Source organism: Triticum aestivum, chromosome 1D (assembly GCF_018294505.1).
Source record: "Triticum aestivum cultivar Chinese Spring chromosome 1D, IWGSC CS RefSeq v2.1, whole genome shotgun sequence".
In the NCBI taxonomy this organism is placed as follows: Eukaryota; Viridiplantae; Streptophyta; class Magnoliopsida; order Poales; family Poaceae; genus Triticum; species Triticum aestivum.
The window spans coordinates 464,461,013-464,482,193 of NC_057796.1; the positions used below are offsets into that span (position 1 = coordinate 464,461,013).

The window sequence follows — 21,181 nt, forward strand, 5'->3', positions numbered from 1 at the left end:
GCCCGAGTAGGCGTCGAGGAATGATAACAGATCACACCCGGCTGTGGAGTCAACAATCTGGTCGATGCGCGGCAACGGGAAGGGGTCCTTAGGACAAGCCTTATTGATATCTGTGTAATCAATACACAGTCTCCACTTCCCATTCGCCTTGCGCACCACTACCGGATTGGCCAACCACGTCGGGTGGAGCACTCCTCTCACCAAACCTGCCGCTTCCAACTTCCTGATCTCCTCTGTGATGAACTCCTGCCTCTCCAGAGCCTGCTTTCTGACCTTCTGCTCGACGGGCCGCACGTGGGGGTAGACAGCTAGGTGGTGCTCAATCACCTCCCTGGGAACACCGGGGATGTCGGATGCTTGCCATGCAAACACGTCGACATTCGCCCGCAGGAAGGTGAAGAGCGTGCCTTCCTATTTGCTGTCGAGGGTGGAGCCTATGCTGAAGGACCCTCCCGTGCCATCCTCCCTGACGGGCACCCTCTTGGTCTGCGGCGGCTCGGCCCTGGATCTCTTGCTCTTGTCGGTAGAGCTCTCTGCACGTCCTCGACGGTAGCACAACACTCCGAGGAGGTGCGCTTGCCAGAGTGGGTGCGAGAGGTCTTGCCGGGCTTCTTCTTCCCTCCTAGGCCTTCAGCGGCAGGAGCAGGTGCCTTGACGGCAGCTGCTGCAACTGCTTCCCGGTAGAGTTGGTCGGCGCAAATCAGCGCGTCCTTCTTGTCGGAGGGGACGGAGATGATGGTCAACGGCCCGGGCATCTTTAGCATGTTGTAGGCGTAGTGTGACGCCGCCATGAACTTGGCTAGTGCCGGGCGGCCGAGGATCCCGTTGTAGGGCAAGGGGATCTCGGCCACGTCGAAGACGATCCTCTCCGTCATGTAGTTCAACTCTCCTCCAAATGTCACGGGCAGTGTGACCTTTCCCTTCGGCTGGCTCCTCCCTAGATTGACCCCTCGAAACGTGCCCGTTTCCTCGAGGTCTCCATCAGGGATTTGCAACTTTTTTATCACGACAGGCGAGATCAGGTTCAGGCCGGCCCCGCCGTCAACCAAATCTTGTTCACCCTGAGGTTGCGTATCGTTGGTGAGACCAACAATGGCAAACACCCGACCGCGGTAGTGCGGTCGGGGTGGTCCTCGGCGTCAAAGATGAGGGGCGTGCTGGACCACTTCAGCGACTTCTGAGCGTTGAACGACGGCTCTGCTGCTATAATCTCACGCGCCCACTGCTTGAGCTGGCGGTGAGAGGTATGCAGCGAGGCGCCGCCATCGACGCACATGGCCTCCGTAGCCTTCTGGAACCCTTGCTCACTAGACTCGTCGTCCTCGTCGTGATCATCGTCTTCTTGTTTCTTGTCGCGGCCCCGGGCAGGCCTCTCTTGCTGGTTGTCCTTGCCGAGGCGGCCTCCTTGGCCGCCACGCTTCTTGCCGGATCCCTCAGCACCGTCCTGGTCCTTCTCCTTGTCCCGCCTCTCGTACTCAGCCTTTTGCTTCTCAGCAAGCAGCTTGACTTGTCGGCAGTTCTGGAGGTCGTGGCCCTTGGTGTGGTGGATCTTGCAGTATTGCTTGCCGGAGCTCCCTGGCTTGTCGATAGCCGCCAAGGCCCGGCAGGCGACGCACCCGGCAATCTCCTTGTCGGGAGCGCCTGCCTTGACCTTCTTGCTGGCACCGGTGTCGTCAGATCCCTCAACGGCAAGCACGGCCTTGCCCTTGCATTTCCTGTTGCGACGCCGGCCCTTCTTCATCGGGGTAGCGGCGTCCTCATCGGTAGAGTCGGTTTCCGCGCCGGCGTCTTCGTCGGGGTACTTCCTTCCCTCTTCAGCCCGGGCACATCTATCGGCCAGAACGTAGAGCTCGGCCACATCCTTAACCTTGGTCATCGCCAGCTCCTCGCGCATCTTGCGATTGCGCACATTCTGGTGGAACGCGCTAATCACAGTGGCGGGATGAACGTCGGGGATGTTGTACTGCACCCGGCTGAATCTCTGGATGTACTTGCGCAGGGTCTCCCCTTCCTTCTGGGGAATGATATGCAGATCACTGGCCTGGCCATGAGCTTGGTGGCCTCCTGTGAAGGCGCCAACGAACTCATGGCACAGATCCGGCCAAGAAGAAATGGAATCCACCGGCAAGTGCATCAACCAAGACATCACATTGGGCTTGAGCGCCAGCGGGAAATAGTTGGCAAGCACCTTGTCGTCGCGAGCCCCAGCAGCCTGCATCGTGATGGTGTAGATGCTGAGGAACTCGGACGGATGGGTCTTGCCAGTGTACTTCTCGCCGACGTCGGGCTTGAACGTGCGGTGGGACGGCCACTGGAACTGCCGCAGCTCACGGGTAAAGGCCGGGCAGCCCACCTCGTAAGGTAGGCCGCCGGAGCCCCCCGGTGTCGGGTGGTCATAGCGGGTCCCGCCCGCTTGTCCGACTGGCGGCGCGTTTCGCGCCGGCATTCGGCGGTGGTTCGAGCATCTTCGTGAGCTCGCTCCCGAAGGACCTGACACTGGTCGCGGAGGGTCCGTGGGTCGAACGACGCTATGGAGATATTATCACAAGTGTCGTCACGACGGGCCGACGCCCGCGGCGGCTGGCGAGGAGGAGGAGAGTGCACTGTGGCCGTAGCTCCCCCGGTCCTCCCAGCGCCAGCATGTGGTGGCTCGGTGGAGCGCCGACCCGAGGGCCCCGCCGGTCGCGGATCATCTTTGTTTGCGATAGCGACGAGGCTTCAGATGGTGGCCCTCCACTCGTCGAGCTTCTCCGCAGCAGGAGGGAAGTCGAGGAGCAGCTGCGCGCGCGCCAAAGCTTCCGCTGGCGTGGGCGGCGGCGACAGCTGCGTGGATCGCGGCACGCTTCGACTTCTAACTACGTTAGAAGGAGCTCCGTTACGACCCAACGGCTGCGTGCCATTTTCGCCAGCGCTTCGGCGAGCATGCTGTACCCCTTCATCTTGCGGATGACGCACAGGGCTCTTCCCACGGCGGTGCCCAGGGTCACCAACGTGGTGACGCTGCCCGGTGCGCACACCATGGGAAGAGCGCGTGGTGGTCGCCGTTGTGGGCGTCTTGGAGGTCGCTGCGCCGCCCGGAGGTGGCACAACGACACCCCTGGAGGGCCCTGCGCCGCCTGCGGGGGGCCCAGCTCCGTCTTTGGATCTGGCGACGTGCGGCCGGTCGTTTGGCGCACGAACGACGCCGCTCGCCAGGCTCTGACAGCCTGGGCGATGTTGGTGCTCGCGGACCGTGGCCCGGGTCCTTTCCGCGACCGGTCCACTGCTTGTCCGCACCAGCACGGGTCGTTCGGCTCCCAACGAGCCGATCGCCGTGGCCGTCTTCTTCTTAGGAGCAATGGCGACGAAGAACTGCTAGGCTAACTACTAGACCAGATTCTCACAATTGCGCCCCCTACCCGGCGCGCCAAAGATTTCGGTGTGGAACGACACCTATGGGATCACAAGAATCCCTACTATGGTTGCCGGGGCGCAGGGTTGCAAGAAGAGCAGGATCAGTAGACAGCACAAGGTTCGTTTACCCAGGTTCGGGCCGCGAGGATGTGTAAAACCCTAGTCTTGCTTTGGTGGGTGTATTTCAGAGAGTTCTTGAGCTCTCGAACTAGCTGTGGTCAGTGCGTGGTTTGAAAGAGCCGAATCCTTCTCCAGTATGCCATGGGCCTCCTTTTATAGTTGGAAGGGGCTGCCACAGTGGCACACAGGAGGTGGAAAGGCATACAGTGCCATGAGCTTATCGCTCGTATTACAGGACAAGACGCATTTAATGCATAGCTTAGGTGTCCCCTTGCTTTATTGGGGACGGGGGCGAGGCCCGTCCCGTCCGTCGCCGCTCCTCCTTGCTTCGACATGCGCCCTGGCCAGCGATGCGTGCGGCGCCATGTAGGCAATTAGGCAGCTGAGGTGGCGCGGTGGTGGAGCCTTCACGAAGATCTGCATGCCGCCATGCAGGCGCTCGATGAGTTGGCCCGGGAGCTGCATGTTGCCACGCAGGTGCCCGCCCAGCTGGTTGGGCTGGCAGCTGCATGTGAACGGCGGTGGAAGCTTGGTTGGCGCGGGCCTGGTGGTGGCCCCGCTGGCGTCCTTGGCGAGGGCCTTGCCGGGTGGCCCGGCAAGGGTCTTGCCGCGGCGCGTTGTCGTCCCCGGCAAGGACCTTGCCGGGGGTCTGGTGGCCTTCCTCGGCAAGGATCTTGCCGAGGATCGTCGTCTTCTAATCCTCATCTGATCTTGAATATGTCTTCACAAAGATCTGCATGCCACCACAGAGGTGCCTTCCCGAGCCCTGGCCCCACGTGGATGATGGCATTGGGGACCGTGGGCTCAAGGGTGGCTCGCTCTGTTGGTGTGGGGCGAGCTGCCCCGGCAAGGGTCTTGCCGGGGCTGCTGAGGCTACCCCGGCAAGGGTCTTGCCGGGGGAACCTGCTTCGTCCCTCTGTTCTTCGTGGCCTTGGCCTTGGCGCTGCTCTGATTATCTGGGCTTCGGTCTTACCTTGGCTCACCTCCCCTGTTCTGCTTGGTGTGACCGCGGGCGCGGCTCCGACTGCCCGTGCACATGTAAAGGGGTACAAAAGTGCGCCCCTCTTTTTGTACACCGACACCACGTTCCAAATAACGTGCTGACAGAACTCGGAGGAGTAATATTAAATGCAATGTGGAACGTCCGCCATAAAACTTTGGCCAACGGGCAATCAAGAAAAAGGCGTTTGATAGTTTCATCCCGATCACAGAAGCTACACCTAGTAGGTCTTGTCCATTTACGCTTTGCCAAGTTGTCCTTGGTTAATATTACTTGTTTATGTACAAACCACATAAACACTTTAATTTTCAAAGGAACTTTGATAGTCCAAACATATTTGGAGCTAGGAATAAAGCTTGAATTGATAACATCATGATACATTGATTTAACTGTAAACTCTCCAGACCTAGTAAGCTTCCAGCGTAATTTATCGGGCTGTTGAGACAGCTGAACCTCCATCAGTCTACTCACTAGATGAAGCCATTCTTCCCAATGATTGCCGGCTAGCGTCCTCCTGAATTGAATATTAAGGGGAATGGATTGAAGTACCATTGCAACGAAAGCATCACGTCGTTGAACAATACGATACAACGATGGATATTGAATCGCAAGGGGGGTCTCTCCTAGCCAAGTATCCTCCCAGAATCATGTGCTAGCACCGTTACCGACAATAAACTTTGTCCTATTAAAAAAGGCTAATTTGACTCTCATAAGACCTTTCCAAAAAGGTGAGTCAGTCGGCCTCGCGGTCACCTGGGATAAAGTTTTGGAGTGAAGATACTTGCTACAGAGAATCTGCGCCCAAGTGGCATCAGTCTCGACAGATACTTCGACATCCACTTGCTGAGAAGACATCTGTTCTTGACCTCAAGATTCTCAATGCCAAGACCCCCTTGGTCTTTCGGTCGACGGATAATATCCCACTTGGCGAGTCTGTATTTTCTTTTTAGTTCATCGCTCTGCCAAAAGAAACGTGATCGATAGAAGTCCAGTCTTTTCCTTACTCCAACTAGGACTTCGAAGAATGACAAGAGAAACATAGGCATACTCGTGAGGACCGAATTTATCAGAATTAATCGGCCTCCGTATGACATGAGCTTGCCCTTCCAGCAACTCAGTTTCTTTTCAAAGCGGTCCTCGATACACTTCCATTCTCTGTTTGTCAACTTACGATGGTGGATTGGTATACCTAAGTATGTAAAAGGTAAAGTCCCCAAATCACACCCAAACAATTGCCTATAAGCCTCTTGTTCGCCATTGGCTCTACCAAAGCAGAACAATTCACTTTTGTGAAAGTTAATCTTTAACCCGGTCAATTGTTCAAATAAGCACGACACCAGCTTCATATTTCTCGCTTTTGCCAAGTCATGCTCCATAAAGATGATCGTATCATCGGCGTACTGTAGGATAGACACACCACCATCAACTAGATGAGGTACCAGTCCACCCACCTGTCCAGCCTCCTTAGCCCTTCCTATCAGAATTGCCAACATATCAACTACAATGTTGAACACAATAGGAGACATCGGATCTCCTTGTCTCAGGCCCTTATGTGTCTGGAAATAATGACCTATGTCGTCATTCACTTTAATTCCAACACTCCCTTTTTGCGTGAACGATTCTACCTGGCGTCGCCAGGCTTCATCAAAACCTTTCATACGCAAGGCCTGTTGAAGGAAAGGCCATTTGACTTTATCGTACGCTTTCTCGAAATCCATCTTAAAAACGACTCCATCTAGTTTTTTCGAGTGAATTTCGTGGAGCGTTTCATGAAGGACCACAACCCCTTCTAGAATGTTTCTGTCCGGCATGAAAGCAGTTTGGGAATGCTGCACCACAGAATGCGCAATCTGCGTGAGCCTATTAGTCCCAACCTTGGTGAAAATTTTGAAACTAACATTGAGGAGGCAGATCGGCCTGAACTGCTCAATCCTCACAGCCTCTTGTTTTCTTAGGAAGCAATGTTATAATTCCAAAATTCAAGTGAAATAACTGAAATTGTCCAGAGAATAAATCATGGAACGTTGGTAGCAAATCACCCTTAATAATATGCCAACACTTTTTATAGAACTCCGCCGGAAATCCATCCGGCCCTGGAGCCTTATTGCTTTTCATCTGCGCAATAGCTTCAAACACCTCTTTCTCCGAAACGGAGCAATCAAAATATCATTCTCATCAGCAGTAAGTTGAGACACATCCTCAATCCTGGACTCATCCAGGGACACACAATTATCCTCCGGAGGTCCAAACAACTGCTTGTAGTACTCGGTTATGTATAATTTTAGGTTATCCTATCCTAAAATCGTTCCTTCATCTTGTTGAAGCTGAAAAATTCTCTTCTTTCTGTGCTTGCCATTAGCGATCAAGTGAAAGAATTGAGTGTTCGCGTCTCCTTGGACAACTTTGCGAACCTTAGCCCGCAGCGCCCACTTTAATTCCTCTTCACGGAGAAGCTCTTTCAACCCCATGGTGATTCTTGAGTTGACTAGGCTATCTCTGGGTTGCCGATGGGATGGGATATTCTGCGGCATGGACATGGCCTAGCGATCAGATGTGATATTGAGAAAGAGCCAGAATTATGTATTTATAATGAGGTGTGAAGTGATCAAAATTCTAAAAGGTGGTGCAAATTTTCGACTAGGAGATCATTTGTTACTGTGATTCAATTCTTTCCGCAAAAAGAAATATTTAGTGATAACTTGTCACACACTTTCAGCATGCTGATGTACTTTACCTTTTGAAACTTTGAGACTTTGCGTGTGAGCACAGAATTCGAGCTGGTATCGACGCGTACTAGAAATGTCTGAAACTGATTGCTACAGGAGTATGATTTATCTTATACTCCATGTCGATCACTACTACGTTAGCTGGTCACTCTTCCCTGGATCCTTGTGTCAACAGTTTGAAAAGACAAGTTGGATCAACTCGAGGACACATGAAATAATTAAGTTCTACAGTAGTAACCAGCCATATGCGAGTGCGCAAAGATGTTGCATTACCATGGCAGTGTACTGAACAATTGTAAGCATTGGAACATGGATTTGATTACAGCAAGAAATCACACACACAAAAATCAGAGCATCTAAGTTTCGGAACATGAATTTAGTTACAGAAAGGAAGCACAAATGGTCAGTGACATGTCATAACTGAATAAGGTGATGCTTTATGCTTGGGCAGCGAACATGTGTGTGGTGTGCACAAAATTACTGTGCCAAGTGGCTGCATTTCCATGACCCATTGACGGATTGTAAGTGCAAGTACCTAAATGAGTAGCATTGCAACATAATTTTTTTATGATAAGAGGGTGGTGTGCAACTGAATATTTTGAAGGGACAGAAGGTTCCTCCTCCTCCTCCTCCTATATTTCTCCTGCTGCTAGTGGTCATGACAGGGTATGGTATATATAGATAGAGATTCGATAGGAGTTTGGATGCTAATTACCATGTGTTGGCTTAGGTGGATAGGAACTTGAACCTTTAATCCCTACCCTTTAGTACCGGTTGCAGAACCGGCACTAAAAGCCCTTACGAACCAGCACTAAAAGCCCTTACGAACCGGTGCTAAATTCCGGTTCTGCACTAGTGATGTTATAGATTGGGTGGATGAAGATGCTGCTCGGTTTTCTCGTCAGCTTGAGCCTTTGCCCGATTGCTGTACTTGCCATGGATAATGCAATCTGTGTGAATTCTTTGTCAGATCCGTCGACCAGGTCAGTGAAGAACGAGCTCCCAGATCTTGATGAAAGAGCCAAACTGTGCCTCGCTATTAATTCTATCATCCACATCTCATTCATGATCCCATCTCTGACAGAGAGGTTCTTTCTAGCAGCCATCTTGTAAAGCTTTTCTAGCAGCCATCTTGTAAAGCCCCAGCTCGAGTTCTTGATGAAGGAGTATGATTTTTTTTTATACAGTGAAAAAAATTTGAAGTCATGATTATGAAAAAAGAACATCGCCGTTGCCGGGGATCGAACCCGGGTCACCCGCGTGACAGGCGGGAATACTTACCACTATACTACAACGACTTTGATGCTCTTTTAATTATTAGCAAATCTTACATTATTAGATCATATTGCGAGAGCAGCTCGATCAGGAAACTTAACCATCCGGCGAAAACTGAGACATATAACTGAGCTTCAGTTACTGAAGCATCGCAAGCGGTCAGGCGATCGAGATCGCCATGTCCAACTCCCCTTCTCATCGGCACCTCCCACCATCACCAGGGCCTTCTCGCTTCTTGGCCTCTCTGCTCCTCGCGCAAGTACGTTTCCGTACTCTCCAACCTATCTTGATTCTTCTGCTTTAGGCAAAAAAATGTTGATCTCTTCGTGCACCAGTTGATTTTTTGGAAGATTCAATAGATCCGCTCTTCAAATTCATTCCCAACAAGCAATCTCACAAAAAAAAATTAAAATGACTAACGTGGATTTACTGATTTACCCGACATAGAAAACGCGGGACATTATACAGAAAATTGCCTATAATGAAACCCACAGAAAACCCGGCAAAAAAGAAAAGTAAAACATTCGGAAACAATCTGTTTTCCTCTCGTCCCTGGCGGCTGGAACCCTAGCCGCCGCCAAGGGAGGCCGATCTTCCAAAGCCGCTCTACGGCAGCTCCCCTCCGCCGGCGACCTCAGTCGTCGGTGGTGAGGGGGGCCGCCGGATCCACGCGTGTGGATCGTTTTTACTTTCGTAGTCTAGGTTTTTAGGTTGTTCATCGTCTTTGCTTCGGCGGCGACGATGACAACGCTGAATAAAGATTCTTCGGATCCTTCCCTGACGAGGTCATCGGTCCTATGGTTGGGGATGGATTTGGAAACCAGTCTGTTCAAGCAAGGATAGCGTGGCCGCGACGGCATCCTCGTGGTGGACCTGTGTCCTCGGGCTCCGCCGTTGCGACGGCGTTTGCTCCAGTGTCGGCGCGGAGCTTGGGAGGTAGTCCAGGAGCGGATGCAGATTGTGGTCTGCATTGACGACATCTGGAAGACGGAGCATGTGCTGGGCTCGTGGTTCGTGGATGACAGATATGGTTTCCTCCTTCGGCGTTTTAGTCGTGGTGGGGTGCTAGATCTGGAGTTCGATGGCGTGTCTGGGGTGTTGCCCCGGTCTGATTCGTTCAACGGTAAGGGCTTCACTTTTGGTGAGCCACCTTGGAGGTCCGCAAAGCTGCATATCAGCGATGGAGCCGCGTCGAGCTCGGGTGAGAAGGTGATTCGTCATTCTTTTCTTCGGTGGCTACTGTGGTGGTGCCGGAGGCAGGTGACGGGCGTTGGTGTCAAGCTCAGAGATATTCTGCTATCTTTTCAATTTTGTTATGTCGGTCTTTACGTGACTTGTACTTTGTTTTTTATGATATGAATGAGACACGTACTACCATGCAAAAAAAAAACCCACAGAAAACCCTTCAGGAAACATTGCGTGCGTGTGTCCATAGAAATGCTTGACATGTGTCACACGGGTGTTCTGATTTTCGTAATGAATTGTCCACAAAAATGTGTATATTTGAGAAATTTGCTTAAAATGCCTTCATGGCTGTTCCAGTTTGTCTGCCAAATTGTGTCGTACTGAATTCCACTGAAAAACGAATGGAGGTGTGTTGGCCCTGCACCAGTATGTACTACTAGTGCTGCTGCAACCTCCCTATCGACCTTGGAAAATGAAACTCTTTCTCCCTTACAAAGAACAAAAAAGAAATATCTCTAGCAGAACTCGGGATTGAGCTTCTTTCTCTCCAAAATATTATGGGATTTCATGTCGCGCCTTGAAAAAAACTAGCATGAGCAGTGCGGAGGAACCCCAAAAAACGCGTCGTATTTCTCGATTTGACATGCACAAGATGGACTCTATCTAACTACGAATTCAGATGTCAGATTTCAGTTTCCCCCACTTCCCATAGCAGATGCCCATGGTCCCATTGTGAAAAATCTCCGAGTCTCGTGGGAAAAATAGGTGGGTTGTCGTGAAGTAACATGTGCAGTGCGTCGTGACCTCGTCGCCCCCGCGCTTGCTCGCACCACTACTGGGCGTCTCCCCTTCTCATCCTCTTCACTCGACGCACGTGTGCGACGACTCCATCCCCAATGTGGTACCCGCTATCGCCGGTTCCCACAGCCCACACCCCCGCCTTGCCACCCGTCGGCCGCGTATCACGGAACTCTAGGGATTTTGCGTTGTTGTCCGCCGCGAGGTGAGAGGAGGGGAATGGACGACAGCGCGGTGCAACGCATTTCCCCCAAAAAGGAATGGTTGAGGCGCGGCTGCTGGGAAGCAAAAGAAACCAAACACTCTCTTTCTAACATTTTTTAGGAGATTCTAGCATTTGTTTTTTTTAGGGGATTCTAGTATTTTTTTAGGGCAAGATTCTAGCATTTGTTGGAAAAAAAATGTATATGGCAGTTTCGTGGGCCGAATCCGCGCGAGCGGCCTGGCCTGGTACAAGCGATGCGTAGGGCGGCCTACCTAAATCCCAAGCGCGCCCTACCTAAATCCCTCCTGCTCTCTACCACCACCCAGCCGCCGTTCCGTTCCGCCCGTACCTTACCCCTCCCCACCACCCGCGCCTGCGTCGCCGCCGGCGCCGTCGCCGTCGCCCGTTCCATCTCGTCGGGGTGCCGCCGCCCCCGCCCCGCTCGTCCGCGGCGTCTGTCCACCGAGCCCTGAGGTACCGGCTTGTTTTATCTTTCCATCCCGTCCAGCGAGTGGTCAAATCACCTTCGGAGCTCGCGCGTTGCAGGTCCCGCCGGCCGCCACCATGTGCGGCATCCTCGCCGTCCTCGGCGTCGGCGACGTCTCCCTCGCCAAGCGCTCGCGCATCATCGAGCTCTCCCGCCGGTAACACGCCCACCCCGCCGTTTCACTCCGCTCCCTCCCTTTCTGTGTTTATGCTTGGCCTGTCCCTGTGCGCGCGCGCGCCTCCGAGAGTTACAATTGAAGTTGGCGGTGGATTTGTGTGGACTGGAATAGCAGGCGAGATGTGGGTCAACTTTGGCCGGGTCATGTCGTTCTCGCCTTATTTACCATTTTTAGTTATTTGACTTGTCACTTTCTTTTTGGTGATGGAAAGGCATTTGGCTTATCTAGTATGGAGATATTCATGTACAGTTTGTGTTAGGCGAATTGTTGATATACCGGCGAAATTGTGGTTAGCCTTTTACGGATGTAAGATTCTTTGCGAGCGAGCTGTGGTGTGTGATGTTTTTGTTGCAGTTTTTGTTGCTTAACGATGTGCTTTACTTGTGTGATTGTGCATGCTGATGTACCTGAATGCTATTGATTTCAGATTTATTGAAATGCATTACTTGTAGCAATCCATCCATATTGTGTACATGTGCAATCATAGAATTTTTTTTATTGCAGAATTAGGACACTGTAGTGAGGTGTATAGGATTCTATCTGTAAAACCATGCAACATTATGCGTGTAAATGTGCGTTTTACTTGGGATGCTGCAAAATGTCTGCCCTTTTATGTAATTGCAGTCAGATAGTCGAGGATGTTAACATGGGATTGTGGTCAAATGTCGTTTATCCACCAACCTGTACAAACCTTCACTTCTATATCTACTGAAAAATTCTTTTACAAATAGGTTAGGAAATTACTATTTTCCAAGTGTTAGCAAAACCTAGTTTGCTGTGTCTTAGGACTTGCTGTGTGCAACTTCTCCATCTTTACGAACTGCATGGTCATGGGGTAACAGTTTTCAGGTTTTTTTTTACTTTAGCTTAGCGAGAGTTGTTGTTCAACACAAAGTTGCGTTAGATTAAACTGGAATTAGAAATGTTCTGTACTGTAGTGACTGAAAACCTCTGTGTGCTTCTTGTTATTTAAATGTTCTTAGGTGATACATGGTTCATTTTATGAAATCTTATGCACCCACTGATCTCAGTCTACCATTTTTGATAGATTACGGCACAGAGGCCCTGATTGGAGTGGTATACACAGCTTTGAGGATTGCTATCTTGCACACCAGCGGTTGGCTATTGTTGATCCCACATCTGGAGACCAGCCATTGTACAACGAGGACAAAACAGTTGTTGTGACGGTCAGTATCTGGAGTGAGAATGGCACTTTTTCATTTATCTTATTTGTGCTTTCATGATTCATTTTGATGTATAACACATGATTACGTCTCACTATTCTGCTATTAGTAACTAGCATTTGGTAGTATACTTTTGTGATGGGATTTTGGAAATGTTGTCTATGGAGCTCTGCTCAATACATCTTGTGAGACACGACCTACCCACCATATTTGCGTAACTAAACTAATTCTGTTTGACATTTCCAGGTGAACGGGGAGATCTATAATCATGAAGAACTGAAAGCTAAGCTGAAACATCATAAATTCCAAACTGGTAGTGATTGTGAAGTTATTGCTCACCTAGTAAGTTTCTATTCTTATTTCTCTATGTTCAGCTTCTTTTGGTGTCCTATTGTGTAACTTGGATTCTGCCAACACTTCTAAATGTTATCATCCTCCAGTGCTTATATTTTATATGTTAACATCTGTACTTCCAAATTCTATTGTTTTCACAGTATGAGGAATATGGGGAAGAATTTGTGGATATGTTGGATGGCATGTTCTCATTTGTGCTTCTTGACACACGTGATAAAAGCTTCATCGCTGCCCGTGACGCTATTGGCATCTGTCCTTTATACATGGGCTGGGGCCTTGATGGTACGCATGGAATATGTTCTTGTAGCTACTTGTCTGTTTGATCAAAATCACGACCATGTAGTTATAGCCTTTTTCCTCTCAAATTTATCTTGTCCTGGACTTTCTGTATGGTTTGCTTGGTTATTCAACTGTTTAAACGGTCACGCAATGTATCATGGGGAGGTGGAAAACAGGCTGCATGTAGGTTCATTTAAATTCAAGTTAAGATTAGAAGTAGATATATCATCGCTTGCCTACTTCATTAGATTAGAATTGGACAAGGCCAATTCATTTGCAGAATAACAATAAAAGATAATAACCCTAGATCTATCGTCGTCTCACATCCTATACAATTGGAGTGGTATCTCTCACCATTTCCAATTTGATAGCTAGAATATAGAGGTGTTACTCCCTCTGTCCGGATTGATAAGGCGTATTGTGATTGTAAAAGTTTAATCTTTGACCGTATTTTTTTATAATATTTGTTACTAGTTAAAAAATCACAATCAAGAGAAAGAGCTTTTTTATTCGAATCTAATGCTATAAATTTTGTGTCACATAGCTCATGTAGCATGAGATTAAATTTTGGGTCAGATCTTTAGACAATCAAAATATGCCTTGCATACCTGGATGAAGGAAGTATCTAGGTAGTGATGACGCCCATGATATATGTGCAACTAGAGCGTCTGATGGGGAAGATGTGGATAGACATAATATTTGCCAAGCTGACTGTTAAATTTGCAACGGAGTTAGCTATGCAAAGATTCTGAGATGTTCCGTGAACTGTTGAAAACTATGGTTGGCTGTCTGCATTTGCAAGTACACAGTTCTGGAACAGTAGGCACTGTAGTGTTTGTATGTTTCACAACTTGGCAGTTATATGGTTTTAAGTAGCTGCTACAAATCTACTATGCATTAATTTGTACATTCATTGTTATTCCAGGGTCAGTTTGGTTTTCTTCTGAGATGAAAGCATTGAGTGATGATTGCGAGCGCTTCATATCGTTCCCCCCTGGACACTTGTACTCAAGCAAAACAGGTTCAAATGTCTTGCTGTAACAAATTGACGATCTCATCAGGCATTATACTAGAAATGCAGAGTTGCAAACTCTGAAGGCAAATATAGTATAAGCTACCATGTATGTTGTAAATATCCATTTGTCTTGCCTACTAATCTGCTTTCTAACATTTATCCTAGGTGGCCTAAGGAGGTGGTACAACCCCCCATGGTTTTCAGAAAGCATTCCGTCAGCCCCTTATGATCCTCTCCTCATCCGAGAGAGTTTTGAGAAGGCACGCCTTTCCTTATGTTCTCTGTTACATTTTTTACCTTTTGATGCATAAATTATATGTTTTATAAGCTAAGTTTCTTTACGTATATTTTATAAGCTAGGTTTCCTTTGCGTATATCATCTAGTCCTATATTTCTTAGATGAATTGTAAAATTTGCAGGCTGTTATCAAGAGGCTAATGACTGATGTGCCATTTGGTGTTCTCTTGTCTGGTGGGCTTGACTCTTCTTTGGTGGCTTCTGTTGTTTCACGCCACTTGGCAGAAACAAAAGTTGCCAGGCAGTGGGGAAACAAACTGCACACCTTTTGCATTGGTTTGAAGGTACATTCTCAATGTTTTTGACTGGTGTATCTCCATTGCTGAGAATCTTTCAAACTTCAAGTTGTTTTCTTGCTCTTATGAGTATCTTATACAAGAAAAAAGAGGGATTTTCAGTGGTGTAACATAATCAGAGGATAAAAAATGATAAAAGTTCTGACACGTTCCATTTTTTGTAGGGTTCTCCTGATCTTAAAGCTGCTAAGGAAGTTGCTGACTACCTTGGCACAGTGCATCATGAATTACACTTCACAGTGCAGGTTCGTTATTTTTATTTGTCCTTTGCATAGAGGAAGAGACATTTTGAAGTTATTAATTCATCTGAAAAAAAATCGTAGGAGGGCATTGATGCTTTGGAAGAAGTTATTTATCACATCGAGACATATGATGTCACGACCATTAGAGCAAGTACCCCAATGTTTCTGATGTCTCGGAAAATCAAATCGTTGGGTGTGAAGATGGTTCTTTCGGGTGAAGGCTCCGATGAAATATTTGGTGGTTATCTTTATTTTCACAAGGCACCAAACAAAAAGGAATTACATGAGGAAACATGTCGGAAGGTAATTAAAGATGACATTGCTCCTTTTGGTTTATATCTGCTAAGTTGTTTAGATGATCAGCTGATTAACTTATTTGAGTTGTTTTGCCTGGCGTTTAGATAAAAGCTCTCCATTTATATGATTGTTTGAGAGCGAACAAAGCAACTTCTGCCTGGGGTCTCGAGGCTCGTGTTCCATTCCTCGACAAAAACTTCATCAATGTAGCAATGGACCTGGATCCGGAATGTAAGATGGTATGTAATTTCTTGCAATAATACACAAATCACTCTAGCTCTATTCATTTATTTTAACTAGCATCATCATCTTATATTTGTCTTCTTGAAAAAAAAAAGATAAGGCGTGATCTTGGCCGGATCGAGAAATGGGTCCTGCGTAATGCATTTGATGATGAGAAGAAGCCCTATTTACCCAAGGTTGGAGAAGTTCATCTTTTTGTTTTGTTATTAACTTATTATATTTGCTCTGTTATGCTCATAAGGAAGATTTATTTTCTGTGAACAGCACATTCTTTACAGGCAAAAAGAACAGTTCAGCGATGGGGTTGGGTACAGTTGGATTGATGGATTGAAGGACCATGCTAATGCACATGTATGCCATCTTTTCTTTGTCAAACCATTCATAAGTTGGCACTTGTTTATTCATTCAACTTGCGATGGTTTCGTATTACTTTACCCCCATTAGAGAATTGACGTTTTCTCCCATTCATGTTCAGGTGTCGGATTCCATGATGACGAACGCTAGCTTTGTTTACCCTGAAAACACACCCACAACAAAAGAAGCCTACTATTATAGGACAGTATTTGAGAAGTTTTATCCCAAGGTCCAGAAGCTACAACCAGCATTTACTTTCATCATGATATTTCCAAGCTATTTCATTTGCATGGTAAAAAAATGAATGCCTGCTCTCCACTTGACTAACAATTCAATTGTGCAGAATGCTGCTAGGCTAACGGTGCCTGGAGGCCCCAGCGTTGCATGCAGCACCGCAAAAGCTGTTGAATGGGACGCCGCCTGGTCAAAGCTCCTCGACCCGTCTGGCCGTGCTGCTCTCGGTGTGCATGACGCGGCATATGAAGAAGAAAAGGCCCCTGCATCGGTTGACCCCGTCTTGGAGAACGCCTTCCATCCACCAGCCCACGGAGAGAGCACCCTAGTCAAAAGCGCTGTTCCAGCAGCTGCTGTTTAACCTTCCATTCCATGGTTTCATGAAATGCTTGAGAAAATGTTGTCGCTTAGTTTAATTCTAGCTTCCTTGCAGCTTCAGCCACTCAGTGTAGAAATTGCTTTCCTCTATTTTGCTTGATGCTTTGTCGTAATGTTTTGCTTTCGCATGTATGTACTAAGTTTGTGTATGTGGCGAGCATCGCATTGTAAATATTTCACCATGGTTGTGCCATCCTTGAGTTGCTCAACGTTTAGTTTGCAAACTGCAAAGTTTCATTAATAAATTCCCATGTTGGTTTCTGGATTCGGTTATCTTTCTATGTTGCCCAGGTTAGCACCATCAACTTCTATTTTGGTGGTACTTCCGGCACTCCCAAGTCTGAAAGAACCCTCATCTAAAATGTTGTGAAAATTTTCAAAATCAGTGACATGCACATACAACTATCAGTCATATACGAAATATCAAGTTTGGGCTGTACTCAGCAGTTAGCATTCAACGTGGTTTTTATTCAATCTCATCTTGTGTCAACTATGCTTGCCGTGAAAGTGTAATTAACGTGAATTAAATTGCATGAAATTGGTAAAACTTTTTGTTGTACCATGGGATGTTCAAGTAAACGATTTTAGTGAAAAAAAGGCTGATACAAAAATGAAATTCCAACCACAGCCAGGTTCTGCACCGTGGACAAGATCACCAATCAGAGATTTGGCAAAAAGACATAACAAAGCTTAAAATTTAAAGTTAGGTGCCCTTTGGGTGTCTTTTCATTTTTTTTAAAGCTATGTACGCTCCGAGACTTGGTGAATTATTATTATTTTTGGACAGCATAAAGACTTTATTTCTCAAACAATAGCCATGTCATTTACAATCTTTAGAGAAATACTATAAAATAAGGGAAAGAAGAGTACCATGTATGCCACCAGATTGCATCTTAAGAAGTCGAAGATTTTCATTGATTGGAGCTAGCTAGCTGAGAAGGGAAACGATAACTTGGACATAACCGAGGCTTCCCCAAGTGTATGCTCAGGCGATCGAGATCGCCATGTCCAACTCCCCCTCTCGTCGGCACCTCCCACCACCACCGTCCCGCTCCACGGCGACCCATGTCGCCGCCGTCCTCACGCCACTCCCTGCACCTTCTCATGCAAGTATGTATCTGTACTCTCCAACGCATCTCGGTTCTTCTGCTGTAGGCGAAAATCGTCGATCTCGTCGTGCCTCCAATTGTTTTTTGGGAGGAGGTTCAATCGATCAGTTCAGCCCTGTAAGATCCAAAATTCATTCCCGTCCGGCACCGCAGTAAACAATCTCTCAGAAAACCTAGCTGCTCTAGCAAATTCCAGATCATCCACTGCCGCTTCCTGTAACCTGACTGAGTCTTTGTTCAAGTTTTCACCGACAAGTGTTTTTCATCTTTTTATTGCTCAAGGGAGTTCATAGTCCTCTCTTACAAAACTGAATTGCATGAGAAAAAGTGACACTACTACATGCTTACAAGCCGCGCCGAATTGCAGATTGTGGACAAGAGGCCCGGTCTGCGGAAACAAATAGTGCATCGTCGCGCCGACAACAAGGCGATCAAAGAACTTGAATGGGCAATGCCTTTACACATGGAGGAAGAATACAACTTCCCGTGTGCCGTCTTGTCTGATGAGGCAGCTGCAAGTTCGATCCAGTCTCTCCGCCTCTCCAGCTGCGCTTTTCACCCCACGTCGTCACTTGGCCACTTGAGAAGATTGACATGTTTACATTTGTCTCTGGTACGCATTACAGAGGAAGGATTATTGCTCTTGCTCTCAAAGTGTTCCGTTCTGGAGCGGTTGGAAATCTCCCATTGCAGTGGGATAATTTGCTTGCGAGTAGCATCTACAATGCAGCAGCTCAAATACATAAGTGTTTCATATTGCACGAAGCTGCAGGTAGTACAGATTGATGCCCCAAATCTCTGCTCCTTTCACTGTGTTGGGTTCCTGACAGAGATCTCGGTGACAAATTCTTCCCAACTTAAGAATGTAGATTTGTTAGGCGCTCTCTCTGATGCTCGCGCCAGGCTTCCATCCATCATAGGAAATGTTGAGAGCCTTACCCTGCGCTCATCTTATTTAGAGGTATATTTTTTGGTTTAACATCTTAATGACCATATTACTGCACAGTTAAATGTATGTATACAACGCATCTCTGTTGGAAGAATGCATGATTAATCTTGGGGTCTGTCCTTCAGAACGTCAATTTCCCAATTCCAATGCTGCCCTCCAAGTTCCCCCACCTCAAGAACATGGAGATCGCCCTCCGCTGTGAAGCAAGGGCCTTCCCCAAAAGCCATGACATCTTTTCTCTGGTTTATTTTCTTGATGCTTGTCCTATCTTGGATTCTTTCATCCTGCGGGTAAGTCACTAGGTATAACCCTCAGAAGTTGTCCATGAAAATTAGTGTGTTGCATTTTTTCTGTTGGAACAATGACACTAATGTATATGCAGGTAGAGGAGGGTGCCATTAGGCCTGATGCCCCGCCTCAACCAAGAATGGCCAGTGCCTGCCAATGAGCAAGACATATCTCGCGCTAGCTCGTGGAGGCATGGAGGTTGCGGGTCGGTACATCGCTGGGAGAGTTCCAATGGATGTTCAGTTCGAGGTACTAGAACCATGTAGTCGATGCCATACCGCCGACTCGTAGATGTTGGTTTTAGATTAGGGAGAATTCCATCTGTATTCACATGTTTCATGTGAGTAGCACTAAACATGTATTTTTCGATAGCACAAACAAGATTTTCACTCCAGAATAAAGCTTTGGGCAGTTCAAGGCATCCAAGTTCCCTCCTTGCCTCTGACTATGACTTGCTGCCTGCATCGCTTTGACTAAGTGGCAAAAGGTTAGCTTACTGTTGCATCTATTAGATGCAGATCGCCTCGATCAAATAACGGGCAAAAGAGAAAAATGGGCAGAACGCCTTTGCGGGATCGAACCTGGCCAACTATCGTACAATGACAGATCACTTCAAATGATCCATCTGATTCCACTATTTGTTGCGCCGGGACGAAGAGATTAGGAAAGGAAAGTATCGTAAACCGTCAAGTTACTTACTCATGTTGATCATTGTGTCTCAAATCCCTGGAACCACGTCTTGCTCATGAGTCGACGCCCAGCGCACCGGTTAGGTTATCTCTACTTCGCCTTTACTTATGGAGCATGCGCCAGTTCATTGGGAAAAAAAGAATCCATGGAGTGGAGCACATCATACTTCATCTCTACTACTGGCACTTCTGTAGTAAGCGTTCTAGCTTTACTGAAGGATGTGAAAAGTCCAGACAAATAAAGCATTACTAAAAAAAAGCAAGGTAAGGAATTTCGGTAGCAATGATTTTTCAAAAACACACCCTACCAATTTGAGAATTGGCCCAATGCGTGCATTGATGAGGTGGTCTGCGGATGGACATCAGATTGCTCATGATACAAGAAACTCTAGGTTTATGGAAAAAAAATGACTGTTTAACCACAGGTTTGTGAAACTTAGCCTTAATTTCTCTTCCTATTTCCTGATACTGCATCCCCCACGCTTAGCTACTCCCGAGCGGTGCCTTCTCCGTGCTCACCCTCTAGGACCAGGAGGCGTGTCTTCCTCGTCGCCGTCGGTGACCTCTGCCTTGTAAGTGGTATACCCTTTAGCCTCGTACTCCTCCTAGAGCCGCTCACACTCAGCGTTTATCATAGGAAAAGCCTCCAAATTAGGCGGTTATTTCACGTCTATCTATCTACTCCCTCCGTCTGATAATATAAGCGCGTTCTCCAAATTAGGCGGCTATTTCACAACGTCTATCTGTCTACTCCCTCCGTCTGATAATATAAGCGTGTTTTTTGATACTAGTGTAGTGTAAAAAATGCTCTTATATTATGAGATGGAGTGAGTGCTTATTTGAACTGCTAAACGGTGACTAAATGCCTCGACTAATAACACAGTTAGATGCTTATCAGACTTTGTCTAAGCATCGCCTACAAGTTTCTTTGGTTTTATGTGACTTTGGTATTTGCTGACGTGTTTTTGTGTGCGTGCGTTGTGTTGGCCAGGTGCATATTAGCTATGCAAAGGCGGGGTCTGCGCTCATTGAGTTTGTATCCTCTTGATGCTACATTTTAAGTCAATTAAATCCATCCTTTATCGAAAAAATGTGTAAGTCGGACGTTTTTTTTGGTGCAAGTCATTTTTTATTGGCCATTAGATCTCCATCCAACAACCAAGATTGCGCAACCACTATTTATCTTCTTCCTCATCTTCCTTCTTCCTCCCACACTATGATGTTCTACAAGTGCATAAAGTTTTAGTTGTAGCATTTTCGAAGTAAAAATGTCAGATCCTACATGGAGCATAGGAAACGGTCCTTATCTCTTGTACGGTTATTCGATTGTGCCTGCAAGTTAGTTGGGGTCCAAAGCAAAAGCGGATACGAAAGTTGAATTATTATGAGGATGTTGACTGAAAACTAAGTTTTCAAGTAAAGAGTAAAAGAACAAGAGAGTAATGGAAACGCTGAAATCAACAATAAGGTAAGGCGTCCTCAGGGAATCTAGATTCACTGCTAGTATGTAGTGTAATTATGCGAATGCATAATTCTAGGTTTAGATAAATAATTCACTTCATATATTCTTATAAGTAAGCGAAGCCAAATACAAATGTGTGCATAC

General features: G+C 47.3%; 2 protein-coding genes and 1 non-coding gene across 3 annotated transcripts; 2 read left to right on the forward strand and 1 right to left on the reverse strand.

Moving 5' to 3' along the window:
* Positions 1-8,465: 8,465 nt before the first annotated feature.
* Positions 8,466-8,537, reverse strand: TRNAD-GUC (transfer RNA aspartic acid (anticodon GUC)). The gene has a single exon. It is a non-coding gene; the product is annotated as a tRNA-Asp (tRNA).
* A 2,457-nt stretch (positions 8,538-10,994) lies between these two features.
* LOC123182998 (asparagine synthetase [glutamine-hydrolyzing] 2) lies at positions 10,995-16,801 on the forward strand. Its single transcript, XM_044595717.1, has 15 exons — positions 10,995-11,176; positions 11,249-11,346; positions 12,416-12,554; positions 12,798-12,893; positions 13,046-13,187; positions 14,110-14,205; positions 14,365-14,459; positions 14,619-14,780; positions 14,957-15,037; positions 15,116-15,337; positions 15,436-15,570; positions 15,670-15,750; positions 15,839-15,925; positions 16,050-16,157; positions 16,272-16,801. Exons 2-15 carry the CDS (start codon positions 11,267-11,269, stop codon positions 16,521-16,523), a joined length of 1,776 nt encoding a protein of 591 aa, XP_044451652.1. The 5' UTR covers positions 10,995-11,176; positions 11,249-11,266; the 3' UTR covers positions 16,524-16,801.
* Positions 16,802-18,062: 1,261 nt separating this feature from the next.
* LOC123160735 (uncharacterized) lies at positions 18,063-19,046 on the forward strand. The gene is made up of 3 exons (XM_044578583.1): positions 18,063-18,610; positions 18,724-18,888; positions 18,981-19,046. The coding sequence occupies exons 1-3, from the start codon at positions 18,101-18,103 to the stop codon at positions 19,044-19,046; spliced, it is 741 nt and encodes a 246-aa protein (XP_044434518.1). The 5' UTR covers positions 18,063-18,100.
* Positions 19,047-21,181: the final 2,135 nt, after the last annotated feature.